This window comes from Corythoichthys intestinalis, chromosome 17 (genome assembly GCF_030265065.1).
Source record: "Corythoichthys intestinalis isolate RoL2023-P3 chromosome 17, ASM3026506v1, whole genome shotgun sequence".
Taxonomy (NCBI): domain Eukaryota; kingdom Metazoa; phylum Chordata; class Actinopteri; order Syngnathiformes; family Syngnathidae; genus Corythoichthys; species Corythoichthys intestinalis.
Genome location: NC_080411.1, coordinates 16,313,334 through 16,332,929, shown reverse-complemented (window position 1 = coordinate 16,332,929; position 19,596 = coordinate 16,313,334). Strand labels below are relative to the sequence as shown.

Here is a 19,596-nt window from a genome sequence, read left to right as displayed (position 1 = left end):
AAAGTTGTAAAGTGCAATGAATGGGCATCTTCTACAGTAGGTGCTGATATGCACTTGATAGTTGCTTTACAATCCGCCATTAATCTAAATTTTGGAGTTTGTGAGCTTGTTAAGCTTCTGTTTACAGTGCAGTGCTGTCGACTAAAGACAAAATTTGTATGAGATTTTGTCGACTAAAACTAGACGAAGACGAACACATTTTTAAATGACTAAAATATGATAAAGACTAATAGGTATTTTCATCAAAAAGACTTAAGACTAAAACAAAAATTAAAAGGGCTGCCAAAAGCAACACTGTTTTCCTTCAACCTTTGTTACATACTTAAAAACTCTCATGGCATGGGTGAGGGTGGGTAGGAAGTGGGGCGGGGTACCGTGGTCATCGATCAAGGGGACGCGCTAGCTCACCGGGCAATAATCAAATCGATAAATCAACCGCCGTCACGTCCCGACAACGTGAGCGCTTGGGGCTAATCCTCAATGCTGATGAATGGCGCAGGAAGTCCATACTAGTACAGACTTGCCATTACTCTTCTACCACTTCTCCATTCCCTGTAAGAAGGGCTTATAAATTGACTATTAATGTTTGTTAACACTTTAAATAATACTTCATCAACTATTTGCAGTAAATAAGGACTTTGAGCTCATTATCCAGCGCTTTATTTTGTCCTCATTCCAGTTGTCCGACATTGTGTTTTGTCATCAAGCCGCCACTTCCTGTCAGTCTTTTGATTTCCATACATTTAGGCCAACAGGGGATTAGAACCCTCTCGACTTTACGGGTTGCCAGGGGCCATGGTCAAAATGAGTATCAGCACAAATAGTTGATTGGAGGATGTGCTGCGTGTTTGGCAAGCGGAAAAGCAGCAGCCATCTTAAGATGGAGGCTTAATTGCAAAAAATAAATGAATTATTAAATAGACGATGCACATATTACTTTATTCTAATCCTTTTGAGGATTATGTAAGAGACGCAACCCCCACTGTAAATACTAAATGCTGTATATATCTCTAGGAGTGAATCATTGGTTACTCTGACGAATGTATTTAATTATTGAAATGATTCCAGACTAGATGTCATGTTTCACGTGTTTGGAATGGGAACGTTAAGAGCACAACAGTCAGGATCAGATCGCGTAAATTGTCCTTTAATTGGTCATTCATCGTCATCAATGGTAGCTAATGTAGTCTTACCTGTTGTGGGCACGTCAAGTCAAGGTACGAGGTTATGTCAAGTCGAGTTGACTCATAAGCACAGGTGAGTAGAGGAGCCCAAAATGTTACTCAAGTAAGAGCAGTGTTACTTCAAAATAAAAATACTCAAGTAAAAGTAGTCATACAAAAAATGTACTCAAGTATAAAAGTATTTGGTCAAAAGAATACTTAAGTAACGAGTAACATTGAGAGTGACTGCTTACAACGTTTGATTTTTTTTTTTTTTTTCCCCGAAACACTGTTTTCTTTCATTTATACGAACTGTAATTATTATACTTTAAAGAAGAAGACTATAACCAATTACTAAAGATGTCCGATCACGTCATTTTCAAAGTATCGGAATTGGCAAAAAAATATCGGACATGCCTTTTATAATGTAATATATTTTTTAATTAAATCGTTTTCTAATTGTATTTAACTTTACAGACAAAATGTCTTACACTCATCCAGAGTCTTTAGTTTTGGCTTAAAGTAGCTTAAAGTTTATCGCGTTAACGGCGGTAATTAATTTTTCTTAAATTGATCACGGTAAAATATTTAACGAAATTAACGCATGCGTTGCACGACCCACTCACGCATTGTCGCGTTCAATCTATAATAGTGTCGTTTTACCTATATATTGAGCTAAAAGGCAACGTAAAATGAGTAGAGTGAATTTTGGCAGCCTTTGGAGCCTTTTTTTAATTGGCTAAAGCCTTATAATCCCTCTCTCAACAATTATGATTATCGTGGGAGCAATGTGGGGAAGAAAGGTAGTAGTTGATCTTTTTCTTAACATCCTATGTTATTTCCCAACACAGAGAAGATATATCAATTGGTGCCACTACGCACAGTCATGGTTGCACTTCCCATCATGCATTTGGGCAGAACAGTTAAATGGCTACTGTATCATTTACTGAAAGCTCAACAAATACACTAGATGGCAATATTTAGTCAAAATATACAAAGTCACATTTATCCTTTAAGAATTACAAGTCTTTCTATCCGTGGATCCCTCTCACAGAAAGAATTTTAATAATGTAAATGCCATCTTGAGGATTTATTTTCATAATAAACAAATACAGTACTTATGTACTCTATGTTGAATGTATATATTCTTCCGAGTTTTATTCATTTTTTTCTTAATGCATTGCCAAAATGTATATGATCGGGAAAAATTATCGGGAATGATTGGAATTGAATCGGGAGCAAAAAAAAAAAAAAAAGCAATCGGATCGGGAAATATCGGGATCGGCAGATACTCAAACTAAAACGATCGGGATCGGATCGGGAGCAAAAAAACATGATCGGAACAACCCTACCAATTACATAACCACATTAAGCCAAAGACAGACAAAAAAAATCATTGAATTCCTTCGAGAACAAAAAAAAAAAATACTGAAATAAAGCATCATGAGTGCCCTCTAATGGAGAAAACTGTTTCCATTTATGAAACTAAAAGGATCATATCTTCGTTTTTTTGTGGTCAATCAATTCATTCATTCATCTTCCATGCCGCTTATTCCTCACGAGTGTCGCGGAGGTGCCGGAGCCTATCCCAGCTAACTACGGGCATGCCAAATAAAAACTGGGAGAGAGGTTAAAATTGCGCTTTCGAGACATGTTAACGACAGCGCTCTATGTCAAAATATTTTTTTTTACGGTGCTTTAAGGACGTCACGTGATCGAACAGGCCGGCGTGATCACATAGCGGCAAGCTTAAGTCTGATTGGTATAATGGAGTCCTGTTATGATTGTTGCGATGTCTCATTGGTGAAACTGGTAGCGCCACTGTTGGCATCTCTGTCAAAAAATATATAAGAATAAAATTTAATATGTAGTGTAGCTCAAAGTAGAAGAGTAAGAGTTGTGTAGGAGGTTTTTTTGTTGGCTACTTTTACTTTGACAATATTATCTCAAAGTAACATTACTCGAGTCAAATTTTTGGCTACAGGATAAGGATCTGTGTTATTATTATTATTCTTATTTAGGTTTTGGGGAACATTTCAAATCCAGAAAACACTTTCACGAAAAAACATTTAGTTGTTGTACAATCCTCAATTCCCAACAGACCTAACAATCAGTCATTCCATTATTACACCTAACGCACAGACACATGAATGTTCTGCTTCACCGTTTGGGAGCAAAGATGCCAAAGTGAAAAATCTGGAGCACTTAACAGCAGAGGAGGTTATGGGAGGCTTAAAAGAGCGTCGAGGAGTTGTACAGTTAGCAGATAATGACTGGAAATTTGTGCAAAAGGGGCTAATGACGAGCCGAAACAGGCTATTATGACTAGCTTTTTAAATTAGCGGCACGGAACGGCTCATTACGAATGAAGCCATCCAATCTTCCTAATTGACATTTGCCGGAGTGAAATGGCGTCCGAAGGAGCGGACGCTTAAACGGCGAGCGTTTTATATCCCTGAGCTAATCCGTTCTCGTTAAGGTCGGAATGCTCTTCGCGTTTAGCGGCGGTTTCGGCGGGCACGCAAGTTTTGTCAAGTTCACACATAGAACTCAATCATTGCCAATTAAAACCGTAGCGAATACACAGAGTACACAGAGCAACTCGTGTGTGAGGAGAATAACAAGAAGAATCTATTGACCGTTACAAAGAAGGAGAGAGAGGCCAGATGGACATCAGCTCCCTCATCCTTCAGGCAAACTCGTTTGGATGTCGAGCAAATGAAATCCTGGCCTAATGAATTGGCGTTTCAGATAAAGCACTCCTGAATGGGTTTTGGCTCCCGTCTTCTTACCTCTTGTCCTTTGCAGCATGCGGCAAACTAACGGGCATCAGCGACCCCATCATTATCAAGACGTCGGGGTCCCGGTACGGCTCCTGGATGACGGATCCCTTGGCGCCTGAAGGAGACACGCGGGTATGTACTTTCAGTTTGAGATTGGATGTACTCCTAATTAAATTCATTTTACTTGTTGAAATGAACTTGCATTTGATTGACCTAAATAAATTTTAAGCTCACGTCTTGAGTCGTAGCTAGCAAAAGGAAGTAGCTGTCTGCCCGTCAGAGGCGACTCCTCAAAGACTGCAATGCTGTGTATATCTCTAGCAATGAATCATTGGTTACTCTGACGAATGCATTCAATTATTCAGACTAGATGTCATGTTGTACGTGTTTGGAATGGGAAAATTAAGAGCTGAACAGGCAAGATCAGATCACGCAAATTGTCCTGTAATTGGTCATCAGTCTTGAGTTGTAGCTAGCAAAAGGAAGTAGCTGTTTGTCTGCCCGTCAGAAGCGACTCCTCGAAGACTGCAATGGAAGCTCCAATCAGCTTCTGTCTGAGGCCGAATCCCTTTTTGATTGATAGCGAAAAGACTGAATCAGAGATCTTGCGGTGTCCACGTCCATGAGGCATTTTTATTTTCATTACGTTGTTCAGAGTTGGTGGTTAGCATGTCCGTCTCACAGTTCTTAGATTGCTGGTTTCGGCCTCCCAGTGTGGAGTATATTCTCTCTGTGCCTGCGTGGGCTCTCTCCGGCTTTGACCCACATCCCAAAATGATGCACGGTAGGCTGAGTAAACTCTCTAACTTGTCCGTAGACTTTAGGTGTAAATGTGTGAGTGAAATGGCTGTTTGTGTTTATGCAACTGGCTAGCAACCGGTTCAGGGTGTACCCTCCCTTATGCCCATTTTTAGCTGGAATAGGCTCCAGCACCCTCACGACCCTTGTGAGGATAAGCGGTTTACAAGATGAATGAATGAGCCAAGTTGAACCGGGCACATTTCCTTTTGGACTTATATCCCGCTAAATACCCGTGTAAGGTGACACGCGATTTACCCGTGTCATCACTTTCAGATATGGGGAGATGTCCAGGGAATTACCCGGGTTGGACATTTTCAGACTTGTCCCGTCTTGGCGACTCAACGCTCTCTATGCGGGTAGGGCGGGATTTATATTACATCATTTTTGGTCGGCATCTGCAACAAAATAAATCACACATTTCCAAATATGGACGATGAACTGTCTATTTCTCGGGTCTAAGATCCAGTAGCAGTTTAATTTTGTAACATTTCCAATTTTAAAAATTTGCTCTCTCTCCAGTTTGCCATGTTGACATTTATGATGTTTTCCACTTTTCGTCTTACTGCGAAGAAAGAGGAAATGACGATTGGCCCGCCATTATATATACGTCATCAGCCTTCGCGCTGTGATCCGGGAATTAATTAAACAGGTGCTTTCACACATGCCGCATCTCAGGTAAGTCTCAGACATTATACGAGGACACGACCCGGTTAATGTCCGTGTCATCTCCGTGTCAGTCGACCCAGGAATCTGCTTTTAGACATAAGGGCTACCCGTTCAAATTCCAGGATTAGACCAGAGTTCAGCGTATATCTGAAAGGGGCTTAGTTATCAGAGTGACACTTTCTTTGTTAAAAACGACGAGCGAAAAATCAAGCTTTTACTTCTGTTTTTTTCTTTTGTAGCTGCTTGTGTTTGGAGACAGACCTAATTAAACTTAGTTATTTTCTGTCCCATACTTAGCAGCGGGTACCACTGAGCCCTTCTACTGTCACTCACAGGTGGACACACTTTGAGTTTCCCCGCCTTGATAGACCAGCATCCGCCACTGATGCCATCACGTTCAAAGCTAGAGCTGACATATTGTTAGCATTTGTAGCAAAGCTGAAACTGGAAGTTGAAAGATGAGGCTCATAAAGTATAGACCATTATCCAGAAGCATGTTTGCACAGAATGATCTTGAATGCGGAGAGAAGCTCGCTGGCTCGTTTCAAAGAGCGCAAACCCGAGAAAAGCTCCTCCGACACACCAGTCGACAAGCGTCTGTGGACGCAGTTTTTGGGTTGGCGCTCATCAGCTTCTGTTGGCAGCTTGTCAACCGCCGCTGATTTAGCCAAGAGGGCAAATCAGCGAAACGGAATTTCATTAAATTCCCCTTTGGATTATTCCTGAAAGAGACCAACTCTTTTGTCTGCGTCACCCTGAGAGGTTGGTTACAGAAAGGTTAGATGATCAACATGCTTAAGCAGACAGAGGAGAGAGTATTGCATTCTTAAACGATTTGGAAATGGAAGATAAAATCGAGTCATCACTCAAAACAGGAAGAACTGACTATTTGTCTCAGATGGCAGTCTGTGGCTTTCGCTGTGGTAGAAAATATTGAATACATTTATCAGTTAGCTACTAGTGCTAATTCGAAGCAGCAGAACTAGGTAATGCACGCTAACGGTGACTCAATTTTTCAGATAACAGAAACCAACCAAACCCCAAACCAGGTAACATTACTCACAATGAATTGTGTTTGTTGATGAACTGTTTTAAAGATGTCAAATGGCCTCATTTATTTGTGAATTTGAAGCACGTTTAACATTTACGACTGTCGACCTTATGTCCATGTAGTACTCTGCTCTTACAAACAACAAATATCCAATCCAGTGTCACTCTTTCACATCGCAACCCGGATATGCAAATATTGCGTATAAATCTTTGTGTATTTAACCAGACACAGCATAGCGGACAAGCAAAGGTGAAACCAGCAAGTAAACATATTTTATTGGCGGCAAAAAAGGAGCACTTTATTGGGCCCCGCGATATCAGCGACCCAACTTTCAATGTCACGTTGGGAGGATGAAGAGCATCCGCTGCTATGTAAATTGCTTCCTGGAGGCTGCTTCAACTTGCAAATTGCTGACCTAATGTTATATTTAGCATGCCGCGAAGGCTACCTGGAAACGAATACATAATAAGCAGATCACATGAAAGGGCTGCTGTTCTATTCTCAGGGGGCAGGAAAGTGAAGAATGCAGGCAATTGACGAAAGCGTGCCACTGTCTTTTTATCTAGTGCTTTTGGTTCTTTGCTGGAATTGCTGAAATGTATTCCACATAAAGTTTCAGCGTTGAATTGGAAATCCAAAATCAATATTGGACTGATTAAGCCTTCTCCAGACTACACGATTTTTTTGGTCTTGCCTCACGATGGCAATGCAAGATTACACGACATCGTGTGATGATGTCGCAGTATGTCCTGGAACGGAGTTGTCACACTACAAGACCAATGCCTGCCTGATTATCGCGCTGCCGCAAAGAGCACGGACCGACATCTCACGTTGTCGGGAGGCGGGACAAGCAGCTGTCAATCAGTAATAGCAACGGAGGCACTTTGTATCATATGGTGACTGTCCTGTGCTCTCCGATCAACACATTTGCTGTCAACAAGTCAAAGTTTCAATGTTTATTTTGTCTGCACTGTGTGGAGGAACACAACTGTGTGGTCCACAAGCAATGTCCAGGTGTACCACGCTGCTGGTGAAAAGTGCCAGAGAGAGAACTTGCGAGAGAGAGCACTTACGAGATCACTTGCGAGAGAGAGCACTTGCGAGATCACTTGCCAGAGAGAGCACTTGCGAGATCACTTGCCAGAGAGAGCACTTGCGAGATCACTTGCCAGAGAGAGCACTTGCGAGATCAATTGCCAGAGAGAGCACTTGCGAGAACAATTGCCAGAGAGGGCACTTGCGAGAACAATTGCTAGAGAGAGCACTTGCGAGATCACTTGCTAGAGAGAGCACTTGCGAGATCACTTGCTAGAGGGATCACTTGCGAGATCACTTGCTAGAGGGATCACTTGCGAGATCACTTGCTAGAGGGATCACTTGCGAGATCACGTGCTAGAGGGAGCACTTGCGAGATCACTTGCGAGAGGGAGCACTTGCGAGAGGAAGCACTTGCGAGAGGGAGCACTTGCGAGAGGGAGCACTTGCGAGATCACTTGCAAGAGAAAGCACTTGCGAAAGAGCAAGTGCAAGAGAGTGCGCAAGAGAAAGCACAAGTTGGTCTCCAAGTTATATTATTCGTCAATATTCATCAACAAATAGTAGGAACACGTGCGAGAGAGATCATGTGTGAGAGAGATAACTTGCGAGAAACCACTTGTGAGATCACTTGCGAGAGCGAGCACTTGCGAGATCACTTGCGAGAGAGAGCACTTGCAAGAGAGAGCACTTGCAAGATCACTTGCGAGAGAGAGCACTTGCAAGATCACTTGCGAGAGGGAGGACTTGCGAGAGGGAGCACTTGCGAGATCACTTGTGAGAGCACTTGCGAGATCACTTGAGATAGAGAGCGCACTTGCGAAAAAGCGAGTGCAAGAGAGTGCACAAGAGAAAGCACACGTTGGTCTCCAAGTTATACTATTCGTCAATATTCATCAACGAATAGTAGGAACACGTGCGAGAGAGAGAACTTGCGAGAAACCACTTGCGAGATCAATCGCTAGAGAGAGCACTTGCGAGATCACTTGTGAGAGAGGGCACTTGCGAGATCACTTTCAAGAGAGCACTTTCGAGAGAGCGGGTGCAAAAGCGCGCAAGAGAAAGTACACGCTGGTTTTGAAGTTATACTATTCGTCAGTATTCATCAACAAATAGTAGGAAAACGTAGGACGTGTCACACTATGCGGCATAAAAAGCAGAAATTCTGACTTGCCTAACTTCCTACGACATGGTCATGACAGTCGGTGGGTATGTCACATTACGCAAATGCGTTGTGTTGTCCCCCCGCCCCTTCAAAATGTCGGCCAAGACAGTCATCGATATTCTACGACATGTCCTCCGGGCTAGAATCGAACTGAAATCGTGTAGTCGAAGCCAGGCATTAGTTTGTTTTGGAATCCAAAACAAAAAGTGAAAAAAATGCCAGATGAAAAAAATTGAAGAATCTTGTGGCATGTATCGGCAATTAATAACAAAACCAGTCATCCATTCGAATAAAAAATTAAAAGAATAAATCAACCACAGATTTGAAAAAAAAAAGCTTTCCTGGTGAAATTCATGCATAAATCAATCCCGGCAGGACACCACGTAGCGGAATGACAGCAGGTAAAAGCAAGTTAAGATGTCTTCGGAAGCGTTTGAGCTCCTGGCGCAGAACAGCAACTGTGGCGTTGGGGGAGAAGCTGCTGAGACCAGATTTATTATTGGGGGGGGGGGGTGACCATCGTCTTTCCTCGCGGCCCCCGGCCTGTGTCACCTCACAGCTGTCAACTCGACTGTGTTCATCTGCCACTAAATCTCAGCGCCGCCTGTTTCTAGGGGAACTCTCTGCGCTAACTTAATTGGGATGCTTGTTGACTGTGTGATTTGATCTGTTCAGTGCGAGTGAGCTGCCTTCAAAAGTGAGGTATTCGCAAAGGAAATCCTTCCACTTGAATTGATCTATTAATTTTGAGCTGTTGCTAGTCTTAATTTAAATACTGGCTGACACCATAAAGTTATTCCTGCTTTGAAGGTTATGTTGCATTCTTTCTCACAATTGTCAATATGGAAGATCAGATTTAGTCATTTTTCCCAGGTTAATAACCAAACAAAATGGGAATCTTTAGACCACTGTGAAGTTGGCCCCCCATCAGAAGCTGCAGTTCACGTCACCAATTGAAACGAATATCTCAATACACCCATTTACTGCAAAATGGAGCCGAAGAGGTGCCATTTGTTTGTTCTACGTTTGTGCTAGTTGTTGGGACACCCTTCTGTTATTAAGAGAGTTGGTACACTCCGTCAGCCACAGGAGTGAGGATACGGATAGGCTGTGATTGATGTCATCACTCGAAATTAATATCTCAAGATCTATAAAATGACAGCAGTACAAACAATTTTTTAACAGCACAAATGTAGCACAAAAGAACTGCCCCATTTCGGTTATATTTTGCAATAAATGGTGGGCTGCGCAACATCATAACTCGAAATTAATCTCAATATCTCTAAAACAATTGCAGCACAAGCGAAACCTTTTACAGCACAAACTATTTAAAATGGCTAAAAATGGTATTCAAAATGGTAAGCTGGTAGACCTCAGATTGACCTAGAAAAGAATTGTAAATATCTGAAAAACGATAGCAGCACAAACAAAACTTTTTACAGCACAAACAAGCACAAACAACTGACATCACTTTTATATAAATTTGCATTTGATGGGGTCCAATTTCACAGACATGATCTTTAGCTTGGTTTCCATAAAACAGAGTTTGATTCAAGTTGGCACTCACTGTGATGTATAATGGAGAGTCTGGTACCCACAGATGAACTTTTGTGCCACAACAAGATATGTCATTTTGCAGGTCCCGTAAACCTGTTATTCTTCCGTTTTTCTTTTCTTGAACATTGCAAATGATGTCAATTTTTGGCATGTTTCCAAGAGAATTTTGTTAACAATAAAGCTCGCGTAGGGTCGGTCGCCAACGGGCATACACTCACTAGGGATTCACACGATTACTGGGTTCTAGATCACAGAGCTGATTTGTGTACACTCTACCCCTTTCACTTACATAGTTTACAGACTACCCCACCCCCGTCCCTTTCTTTCCCTGGTCAACAGGCTCCCCACATGGTGTCAACCGGAAATACATCTAGCTGACGATAGCACCATCATATTAATAGTTAGTGTAGGCGTTCAATGTATTTCTTGTTGTTGTGTTTCTTTTCTTCCCCCATAACCCCTTCTTGTTCGCTGCTTTTTCATAATAAACGAGGTATGTTGTATGATCACAATGGGAGTATGTCATACTCTCAATGTGAAAAACTATTCAGCCCAACCCGACACTTTGACTTCCATTCTCTGTGTCAAACAGCTAAACAGGACAGGTTTAAAAAAAAACAACAAAAAAAACAATAAAGCTCGGGTATTTTTGGCATGTTTCCAAGCAAATTTCCTTAACAATAAAGCTCGGGTATACAGTATGCAGGAAGTCTATATTTTTAGCCTCAGTGTGATCAATTGAGGTAGGTACGCTGTTACAAAGAGACCCAAAATATCCCCTCAGAAGCAACCCGTTTGAAGTGGTGCGTTTTAGTCCGCTTGTGTAGGTTGGTGCCGTGATGTCCTGTGATTGGCTGACAGAATAGTCCACTTTCTTGCATTAAAATGAAAATCCCAATTTTAGATCATGACAAAATTTATCGATAGGGTCAGCGTAATGTACCTGCTATTTCATATCTCAGCACGAAAATATCTATAAGAAATAAGAATTAAACAAGATTAGGATTGCTTCGCCTATGTAGATTTTTGTTGTCTCATTTTAGCATTAAGTACTGGTAGCGGTAGTTATTAAATAACATTGTTAGCCACCGTCTACTAATCCAGAAATATGTACTCAGTTATCCAAGATGCGCTTTTATTGCAGATTCATGACTTGTCTTTTAGCTGGTTGAAATTTATGTATGACACGAGGCAGACTGACTCGTCGAAAACCCGCTGCTGCCAGTTGCAAATTGTTGACGTCGATCCGTCTCCTTAAATTAGCGCTGACGAGTGTGCACGCTACCGAAATCCTTTGGCGGTGCCAAAGAAAAGGTCAGCGTTCTGACTGTAGACTGCGAAGTTTAGAGGGTAAAGCAACACAGCCAATCTGCTGTACCATTTTTGATGCCGCTCTATCCATTATTTAGCCAGCTGTTTTCAGCAAGGCTCCATTTTGTTGATCAATACATTGATATTAGGAAGCGTGACAGAAGGAAATGTCAATTTCTGTTGGTAGTTAAAGCTGTTAGCCTCCTGCAGTACCAGTTAGGCAAGGGCATTTGACAGAATTCCCTTCATCGACATGCTTAACAATGCATGAATGAAGTCAGAAGTGCACTCTGTTTTGGTTCAATTAGTTAGCAGCAGCGTCCTGGTTGCAAAGGGGTCAGGAGTTTTACTCTGGAGGGAGCCTCAGTGTCTACGAGGCAGCCACAAATGAATGAATGAATGAACCCTTTGAGAAGTTTCTACTTGTGACCAGATTTCTCGGACATGTTGACCATTACAGCGGCTCTGGTTAGACAGCACAGGAGTCTTCAGATTAGCTCGTATACTTTAATCGGCTTACGTACAGGTGTGAGCGTGTACATGTAGGCCTACAAACATTTAGTTTCTGGTGAATAACCTACAGACATGCTAGTCAGCATTCACAGATCTTTTAATCTAATTAAATATGAAATCACATCATTTTAAACATTAAACCACACATTAAATCATTAAATCACATTTTTGATATGATGCTAACAGTCGTAGCCGCTAAAAGTCAGCAACTACGAAATTACGAGTGTAAACAATCGAAAAAAACGGAAACATATACACATTTAACACAAAATCCTAAATCTAGCATTGTTAGGGAGGTTTATGATCTATGTGCAGTGCCTTTAGATCACCTTACAAGGCATACTCACATCTTCACTGGCTTCTGCACTAATAGGAGGCGACAAATGAACTGGAAACGCAGAACTGCAAGAGCAAAATTTCCAAAATAACAGTGCAGCTTTATGTAGAAAATAAATTGAAGAATTCTTGACAGCTTCCACCACATTTGCTAAGCAAATGTGAAGAAAAAAACTAAATTTCATGAGTCTTTGGTGTCATCAAGGAGCTCAGGAAGCTCAGGAAGCTCAATGAGGCGCATAACTGGTCTTGTGCAGATCCATTGGCGTTGCTAGGGTCTCTAAGCAAGAAATCCCTGAGGCCTCCACCCCTACGATACACACTGTGTTTTTTTGCACACATAAATGCACAATATATGTGTAAACAAACAATGAGGCCACATTTAAGAAAAATGGAGTTGAAAGACATATATAAAACATTTGAATAGAAAAACATTTAATCGTATAAGTAACATAAAGTAAAATTAATGTTAACGCGAAAGTTTCATTTTTCACAAAATACACGGGGTCCAATGAGAGCGTATAATGCACCCACAAAGGGGGGGTTTGCTACTGCAATGTCATTTCAAGTCTTGTCGTACATTACAATTTGGCAGCCCTCAGTGGGGGGAGCCCTTTATTGACTGGGGCCCCAAGAAGATGCCTGGCTTGCCTGTCCGCTAGCCTCGCCTATGTATAGATTCTCACTTTGACTAGAACTTCTGCGGTCCTAACCTCACAAACAGTGTTGGGCACGTTACTTTAAAAAAGTAATTAGTTATATTTACTCACTACTTCTTCCAAAAAGTAACTGAGTTAGTAACTGAATTACTCTATAGTAAAAGTAACTAGTTACCAGGGAAAGTAACTATTTCCGTTACTTTAAAAAGAGTTGTTGTATGTCAAAGAATTGAAATTTTCTGAGCAGTATTCGAGTCAGTTGAATAGAGAAGAACAGACACGTAGGTGTGTTATAGAACCTTGTAATATTTATTGCACCTCACCAGCAACAGATTTATCCTACACTTGAAGTGCAACAAAAATAAACAGATTTGAATTGCTTACCACAAATGTCGACAAAAGCTTTGCCCCGGGACATAAATTACACTTTACATGCACGTTCTTTCCTTTAATTTCGACCAACTTGAAATAGTGTTTATATCTCCACCTCGTAAAGGACAAATTTTCGTCTGAATGCTCTGCCATCATATCTCTGCACTTGTTTTGCGTGTGTGTGTTTGCCGCACGCGCTGTTCCGGTTTGTGTGTGAAAACACCGGCTCTGATTGGCTTACCATGACACATGACTCTAGCCCTTAGCCAATCCCAATCACTTCCATCGCATCTATCCAGGGGGTGCATTCAGGTAGCCTCGTCCCCCTGCTCCTCCCGTCACCCTCAAAGCGTCTGCCATCCTCAAGATGGAAGCAGCATTCTTGCTGGCTGACAGTGGGGGATGGGAACGAGGCTAGCATTCAGGTGTAGCAAACACAGAAACGTTAGCAAGCTTTGGAAAGCATTGTCTAATTGAGTGAGCAGGGACAAACAGCCTGGAGTCATAAGAAGTACGTGCGCTATTCTCGAACCTGAACGCACCCTAAGTCTTGGATGACAAATAAACAGAGCAGAGTAGACTCGCTACGGCTGGTAGTTTCTTCAATTTATTCAGAGTTAAGTAAGGCACCGCTTTTGACCGTCAGTAACGGTAACTGCGGGGGAAAAAAATTATATTACCCCGTTACTGAAAAAAATAATGCCGTTATGTAACGGCGTTATTTATAACAGCGTTATTACCAACACTGCTCACAAAACAAGGCAAAAAAAAGGTCATAACACGAAAAACATGTAATTTGGGGACTCGTAATTTAAGGCAGTACCTCCTTTGTGTTTGCTGTCCAAGATGAACAAATTTGTTTCGGGCGACCCATTCCCTGGCGATCTTAACTCTCCAACTTTGCTATGATTCACAGGTCTGGTACATGGACGGCTATCACAACAACCGCTTTGTGCGGGAGTACAAGTCCATGCAGGACTTCATGACCACCGACAACTTCACTTCACACCGGCTCCCCCACCCTTGGTCCGGAACGGGCCAGGTGGTTTACAACGGGTCAATCTACTTCAACAAATTCCAGAGCCACGTCATTATCAAGTTTGACTTCCGCACCTCATCCATCAGCAAGTCTCGGCAGCTTGACTACGCCGGTTTCAACAGCGTGTACCACTACGCCTGGGGCGGCCACTCGGATATCGATTTGATGGTGGACGAGGGCGGCTTGTGGGCCGTCTACGCCACAAACCAAAACGCCGGCAACATCGTGATCAGCAAGCTGAACCCTGACACCCTGCAGATTGTGAAAAGCTGGACCACCAACCACCCCAAAAGGAGCGCCGGCGAGTCTTTCATGATCTGCGGCACGCTGTACGTCACCAACGGCTACTCGGGAGGCACCAAGGTCTACTACGCCTTCTCCACCAACTCCTCCACCTACGAGTACATAGACATCGCCTTACAGAACAAGTACTCGCATATCTCCATGCTGGACTACAACCCGCGGGACCGCGCTCTCTACGCCTGGAACAACGGGCACCAGGTGCTGTACAACGTTACGCTATTTCACGTCATCCGCTCCGAGGAACTGTAAAACGGGATTGTACTAAAACAAGAAAGAATGTACACAAAGGACTTTAAGGGAGAAAATAGTGAAAAATATCAAAAATGGTTGGATTTAAAGAGGAACTAAACACATTTTTTTTCCAAGAAACTGTCGTATGTGACTCCCCAGGTCAAAACAGAAAATTCAGATCGATATTCTGCTGTCAAACAGAATTCACGTCCAAGATAATTTTGATCAATCCAATATGTCTGTCTTCTACAAATTTAAAAAAATATATCTTTCTGACCCTTAGAGGACACATATCTAACTCGCTAGCTGCCATTGACGACACTAGATGTCCAACCCAAATTTTGAACATTCAAATTCTTTTTAGTTCATGCTATGTTTGACCTGTGGCGGCACATGACATATTCTTTAGAAATAATAAAATGCAGTTTTGCGGTTAGTTCCTTTTTTTCATTTAAAATAAAAAAAGAAATTTGTATATTTAAAAAAAAAGATACTATGACAATAATAGTTAGGCAATAGTTGACATTTTATAGCCTCCATCTTTTTGTCTGACGATTAGTTTGGAATGAAAATCTTTTGATTGTTTACTGCATAGAAAACGATTGTAAAAGTAGACCACACCTATATAAATCTATATATATGTATAACAGATTCAAGGTCATACAAAACAACAGATGCCAAAAAATAGAGAGGAAAAAAAACATGCCTTTGTTTATATCATTGTCATCAACCTTCGCTCATTCCGACGGCTGTGATTATTCTGCGGGAATCCTCCAAGTGGGTCCTGAAACAAAGACTAAAAATGCTAAGCAGGGAGGGGGAAAAAAAACAAAAAACAAACAGCGGGTTTACAACCCCTCAAGGATTGACAGTCCGTTGTGTCACGTCGTTTTCATGGAGTATAGTAGCAAATAAAGTCCGCCGAGGACAGCGACAATAACGACCGAAGGCCCCGACTGTTGCTGGGCTCTCTGGACGAAGCTCATTTAAACCGTGTTGGTAACTAATAAGTCTGGAAAAAGGCTTTCTTTGCATGAGTGTTTTCTACCGCTACTGAATGTCTTTTCTTGTACGGTAGCCCCTTGTTAAAAAAAAAATTAAATATCACGGAGGGTGTAAGGATTTCACTTTGGGAATTTTGATATCTTTAGCTGCTTTTTATGGCTAATTATTTCACGTTTTGTTGGATTTTTTTTTTTTTTTTACTAGAGTTGTCCGATAAAAGCATTTAAAAACAAAATATTGGTTTTGCGCCACTATGTATGCTAGGTTATAAGTTAAAGCACTGATCCCCAACCATCGGCTCGGGGACCAGTACCGGTTCGTTAAAAAAAAAAAAAAAAAAAATTGTTAACGACAGCAATCTGACATGTGCCTCTTGAATAATCCGAGTAGAGTCGTGTACGTCGCCTTCTACTGTAGTGGTTCACCACCATTACTGGGGTGTTTGCATACCTATACCAGCCTAGCGTCAGTCAATGTAAACAGTAACGTTAGCTGCTGTTGGCTTTGTACTGCGGCCAGCGATGTCTTTGGACAGCTTTTTTACGGGGAAAAGGCCACCTGCTAATTCAGAAGAGGAGCCTACAACAAAGTCCATTGTGCATAATATGTGGCTAAAAGCTAACAAACAAGGCAACAAAGTGAATGCATTGAAAGCATCATACCTTGTGGCGAAATCTTTCAAGATTGGAGAAGAACACACTATCACACTATGTCTGCAACCAAGGATATCTGCCATCAAGTTTTAGGAGGCCACAGTAAAAAAGGTTGATTCAGCGTAAAGTGAGTTATATTTTCCCTGCACTTAATTTGTGTTTTAGCCCCGTCATGTTATTTTATATTGACCGCAATTTTCTGCCACACATTGTCGGTCCATGAAAAAACGATTCACATCATATCGGGCCGTGGTGCAAAGAAGGGTGGGGACCACCGAGTTAAAGTACATGTTCAGTTTATTCCGTTTTTCACGGCCCTCTGAATAGGGTTCGTCACTCAGCATTGAAAGATGGATTACTCGTCATGCACGCTTTTGATTTTTTTGTTAAATGACACGGCAGGTAATAACCTAAAGTAAACATGAGTACAATAAACAAAATGTATCAGTAAATAGCGTACAACTAACGATATGTACTATATTATTAATCATGATTTTACTACAACACATTGATTTTTAGAATTATGTATGATTATTCTCATCAGTAATTATTTATTATTTCCCATGTTTAATATATTGTAAAACGGGATCAAACATCTTTTTATATATTGTGAACCATGATCAAACATTATGAGAAATAGCATAGACAAGTGACTGCAAACGGAACTACAGACACACTCAAGTGAAACTATGTAAATGGACTACAACTCCCACCAGCCAAACCGGGAAGTAAAGCGCCGGTATTAAATGGAGCAGTAATGTAAGGCCCAATCCCATTTCTATTTTCCACCCCTACCCTTTGGCCCTTTAAACAGAGCAATAAGGGGTAGGGCTTGAAACGTTAGCCCTACAAAATGGAGACCCCCCCTCACACTCTCGTACATCATTAGTCCGTTCGGTCAGTTGTTATGTCACCAAAAAGCGACAGCCATTTTCTCACACATACAACGTGACAATACACCAACCAGATTAAGGCATGGACGTCGCCTTAATTGTTTCATCTTTATTACTTTGACCCACGTTCAAACGCTACCACTGAAGGAGACTTTGCCAGTGGTTCTGACAGCAGCAAACCGTCAACATAGCGTCACGGACATAAAGTAAGGCAGACATTCAAAGAGTGATCAAGCAAAAAAGGGATCTACGCGCAAATAATATGGATATAACACAAGCAAACAGAAAGGTACCCCCTCAGTGGGGTCATGCTGGTGATGAATACTGGGGATTCATTCCTACAGTAATCGGACCCAGATGTGTTAAATACACTTCACCGAATTGGTCACCTGTCAATGGTGACCCTGCCCCATTCTAACATTCAAAGTAAACCTTACAGTGAAATCCTACAGTCTTTGGGCATGGGCTAGCCACAGCTTAGCACTAATGTTGTGCTCAAAAGATGTCTAAGAGTCTCCAATTAAATATGCTAGGAAATGTTAAATGAGGGAAAGCACCTAATCAATCATGGTGCACAAATAAAATGAACTAATAATGAATTATAAATTCATCACATATAACGAATGCATCACTTGAAAGCAATATGCAGAAACTAAGTAATACAACATCATTATAATTGAAATCTTTGCAAAAGCCTAGCGAAATGCATCTTGGGAATTGTCACTGCATTGGCAGCCATGTCCTATGATTACCTGTCTGTATTTGTAATGCTTTGGTCGTCCCCTAGTGGCTCTTTGGGATAACAAGTTTAAACGTGAGCTATTTTGGCTCATTTCAGTTTATTTATCTGGGACATAATTTTGGCACTTTTTCCATGACCTCAGTTGAAGATGTTCTCTTTTTTTTAACAAATTTATTTTGGGAAAACCTTGAAGGTGTTACATTTGTCATTATTAAATCATACAGTAGGGCATCACAATATAATTAGCAATAATATGTTAAGTCCATGAATCCATATACTGTATCGGTAGGATATTTGTATTGGATTTTTGGGTTGAACAACATCAGGATATCGGTTAAAAAGTATTTATCGGACAACTCTATTTTTTTTTGTCTTTTCCAGTTTTTGTATCACTGTAACTGTTGGCGCTGTAGCTTTTTTTTTTTCTTTTATCTCATTGGAGGAATCCAAAGAACAAAAAAAGAGAAATATGAAAGAATGTACCCAAGATTGTCATTTTAAGTCCGCCCCATGCAACTGTGGTTCTTTTTTTTTTTTTGGTCCCATGTCACGTATCCGCTTGTGAAGGACGCAACTGTTTTCAATGTAACCCCGCAGTGGACAAAAAAAGCCTTTCTTTTGCCAGATGTACTGGATGTGTTGTACCTGAGATGAGATAGTTCATTTGTGTCAATAAAAAAAAGAAGTACAGTGTTTAGTTGAATAGTTTTTGGGGGGGGCTGTCTTCACAACATGTCGAGCTAGTAAACACACAAGGACAGTGGACGTCTACATTCAGCGTAATGGTGAATTGCATTTTTCATCTTTTGTCTTTGTTTCAAGGAAGTTTTTGTGGTCAAAAACTTGTGAAAAAAAGTGTACTGTAAAAAAAATCTACTCTAACGCAACTTTAACACATTACAGTACTGTATACTACAAAAATTCTTTCAAATCGTTCAACCGCTATTGTGATCACCTTCGACTAATACCTTTATCCGCTCTTTAGCAATCAGCAATAGAATATAGATTGTTTTCTTCAATAAAAACAAACTAAGCTGATTTCATATCCAAAATCTTCCATCACTGCCACCTGCTGGCAGCTGTCCAGCAGTTAAATGGTTTCCAAACTTTAAATTCACGTTATATGAGTCTTTCACACAAACCTGGCCATATTGAGTGTTCCATATATGCGCTACGAATATAGACTACTTAGCAATCTGAGAAAGATGCAATAGAGACCTGTTTCATGGGAGGAACCTTCCTAAAATATAAGGCTGCTGATTGGACGATGGCCCTGTTCATCACACTTGCGAAAGCATCGTTTCCCATCAAGAAAATC

General features: G+C 41.2%; 1 protein-coding gene across 2 annotated transcripts in view; it reads left to right on the top strand.

The window, feature by feature from the left end:
• olfm1b (olfactomedin 1b) overlaps positions 1-18,971 on the top strand; it is a 52,471-nt gene extending 33,500 nt beyond the window's left edge. For both annotated transcript variants that reach the window (XM_057818788.1, XM_057818787.1), the window contains exons 5-6: positions 3,972-4,078; positions 14,329-18,971. In XM_057818788.1, coding sequence (XP_057674771.1) covers positions 3,972-4,078; positions 14,329-15,003 — 782 coding nt within the window. In that variant the 3' untranslated portion in view covers positions 15,004-18,971. The remainder of the gene's footprint in view (positions 1-3,971; positions 4,079-14,328) is intronic.
• The last annotated feature ends 625 nt before the right edge of the window (positions 18,972-19,596 follow it).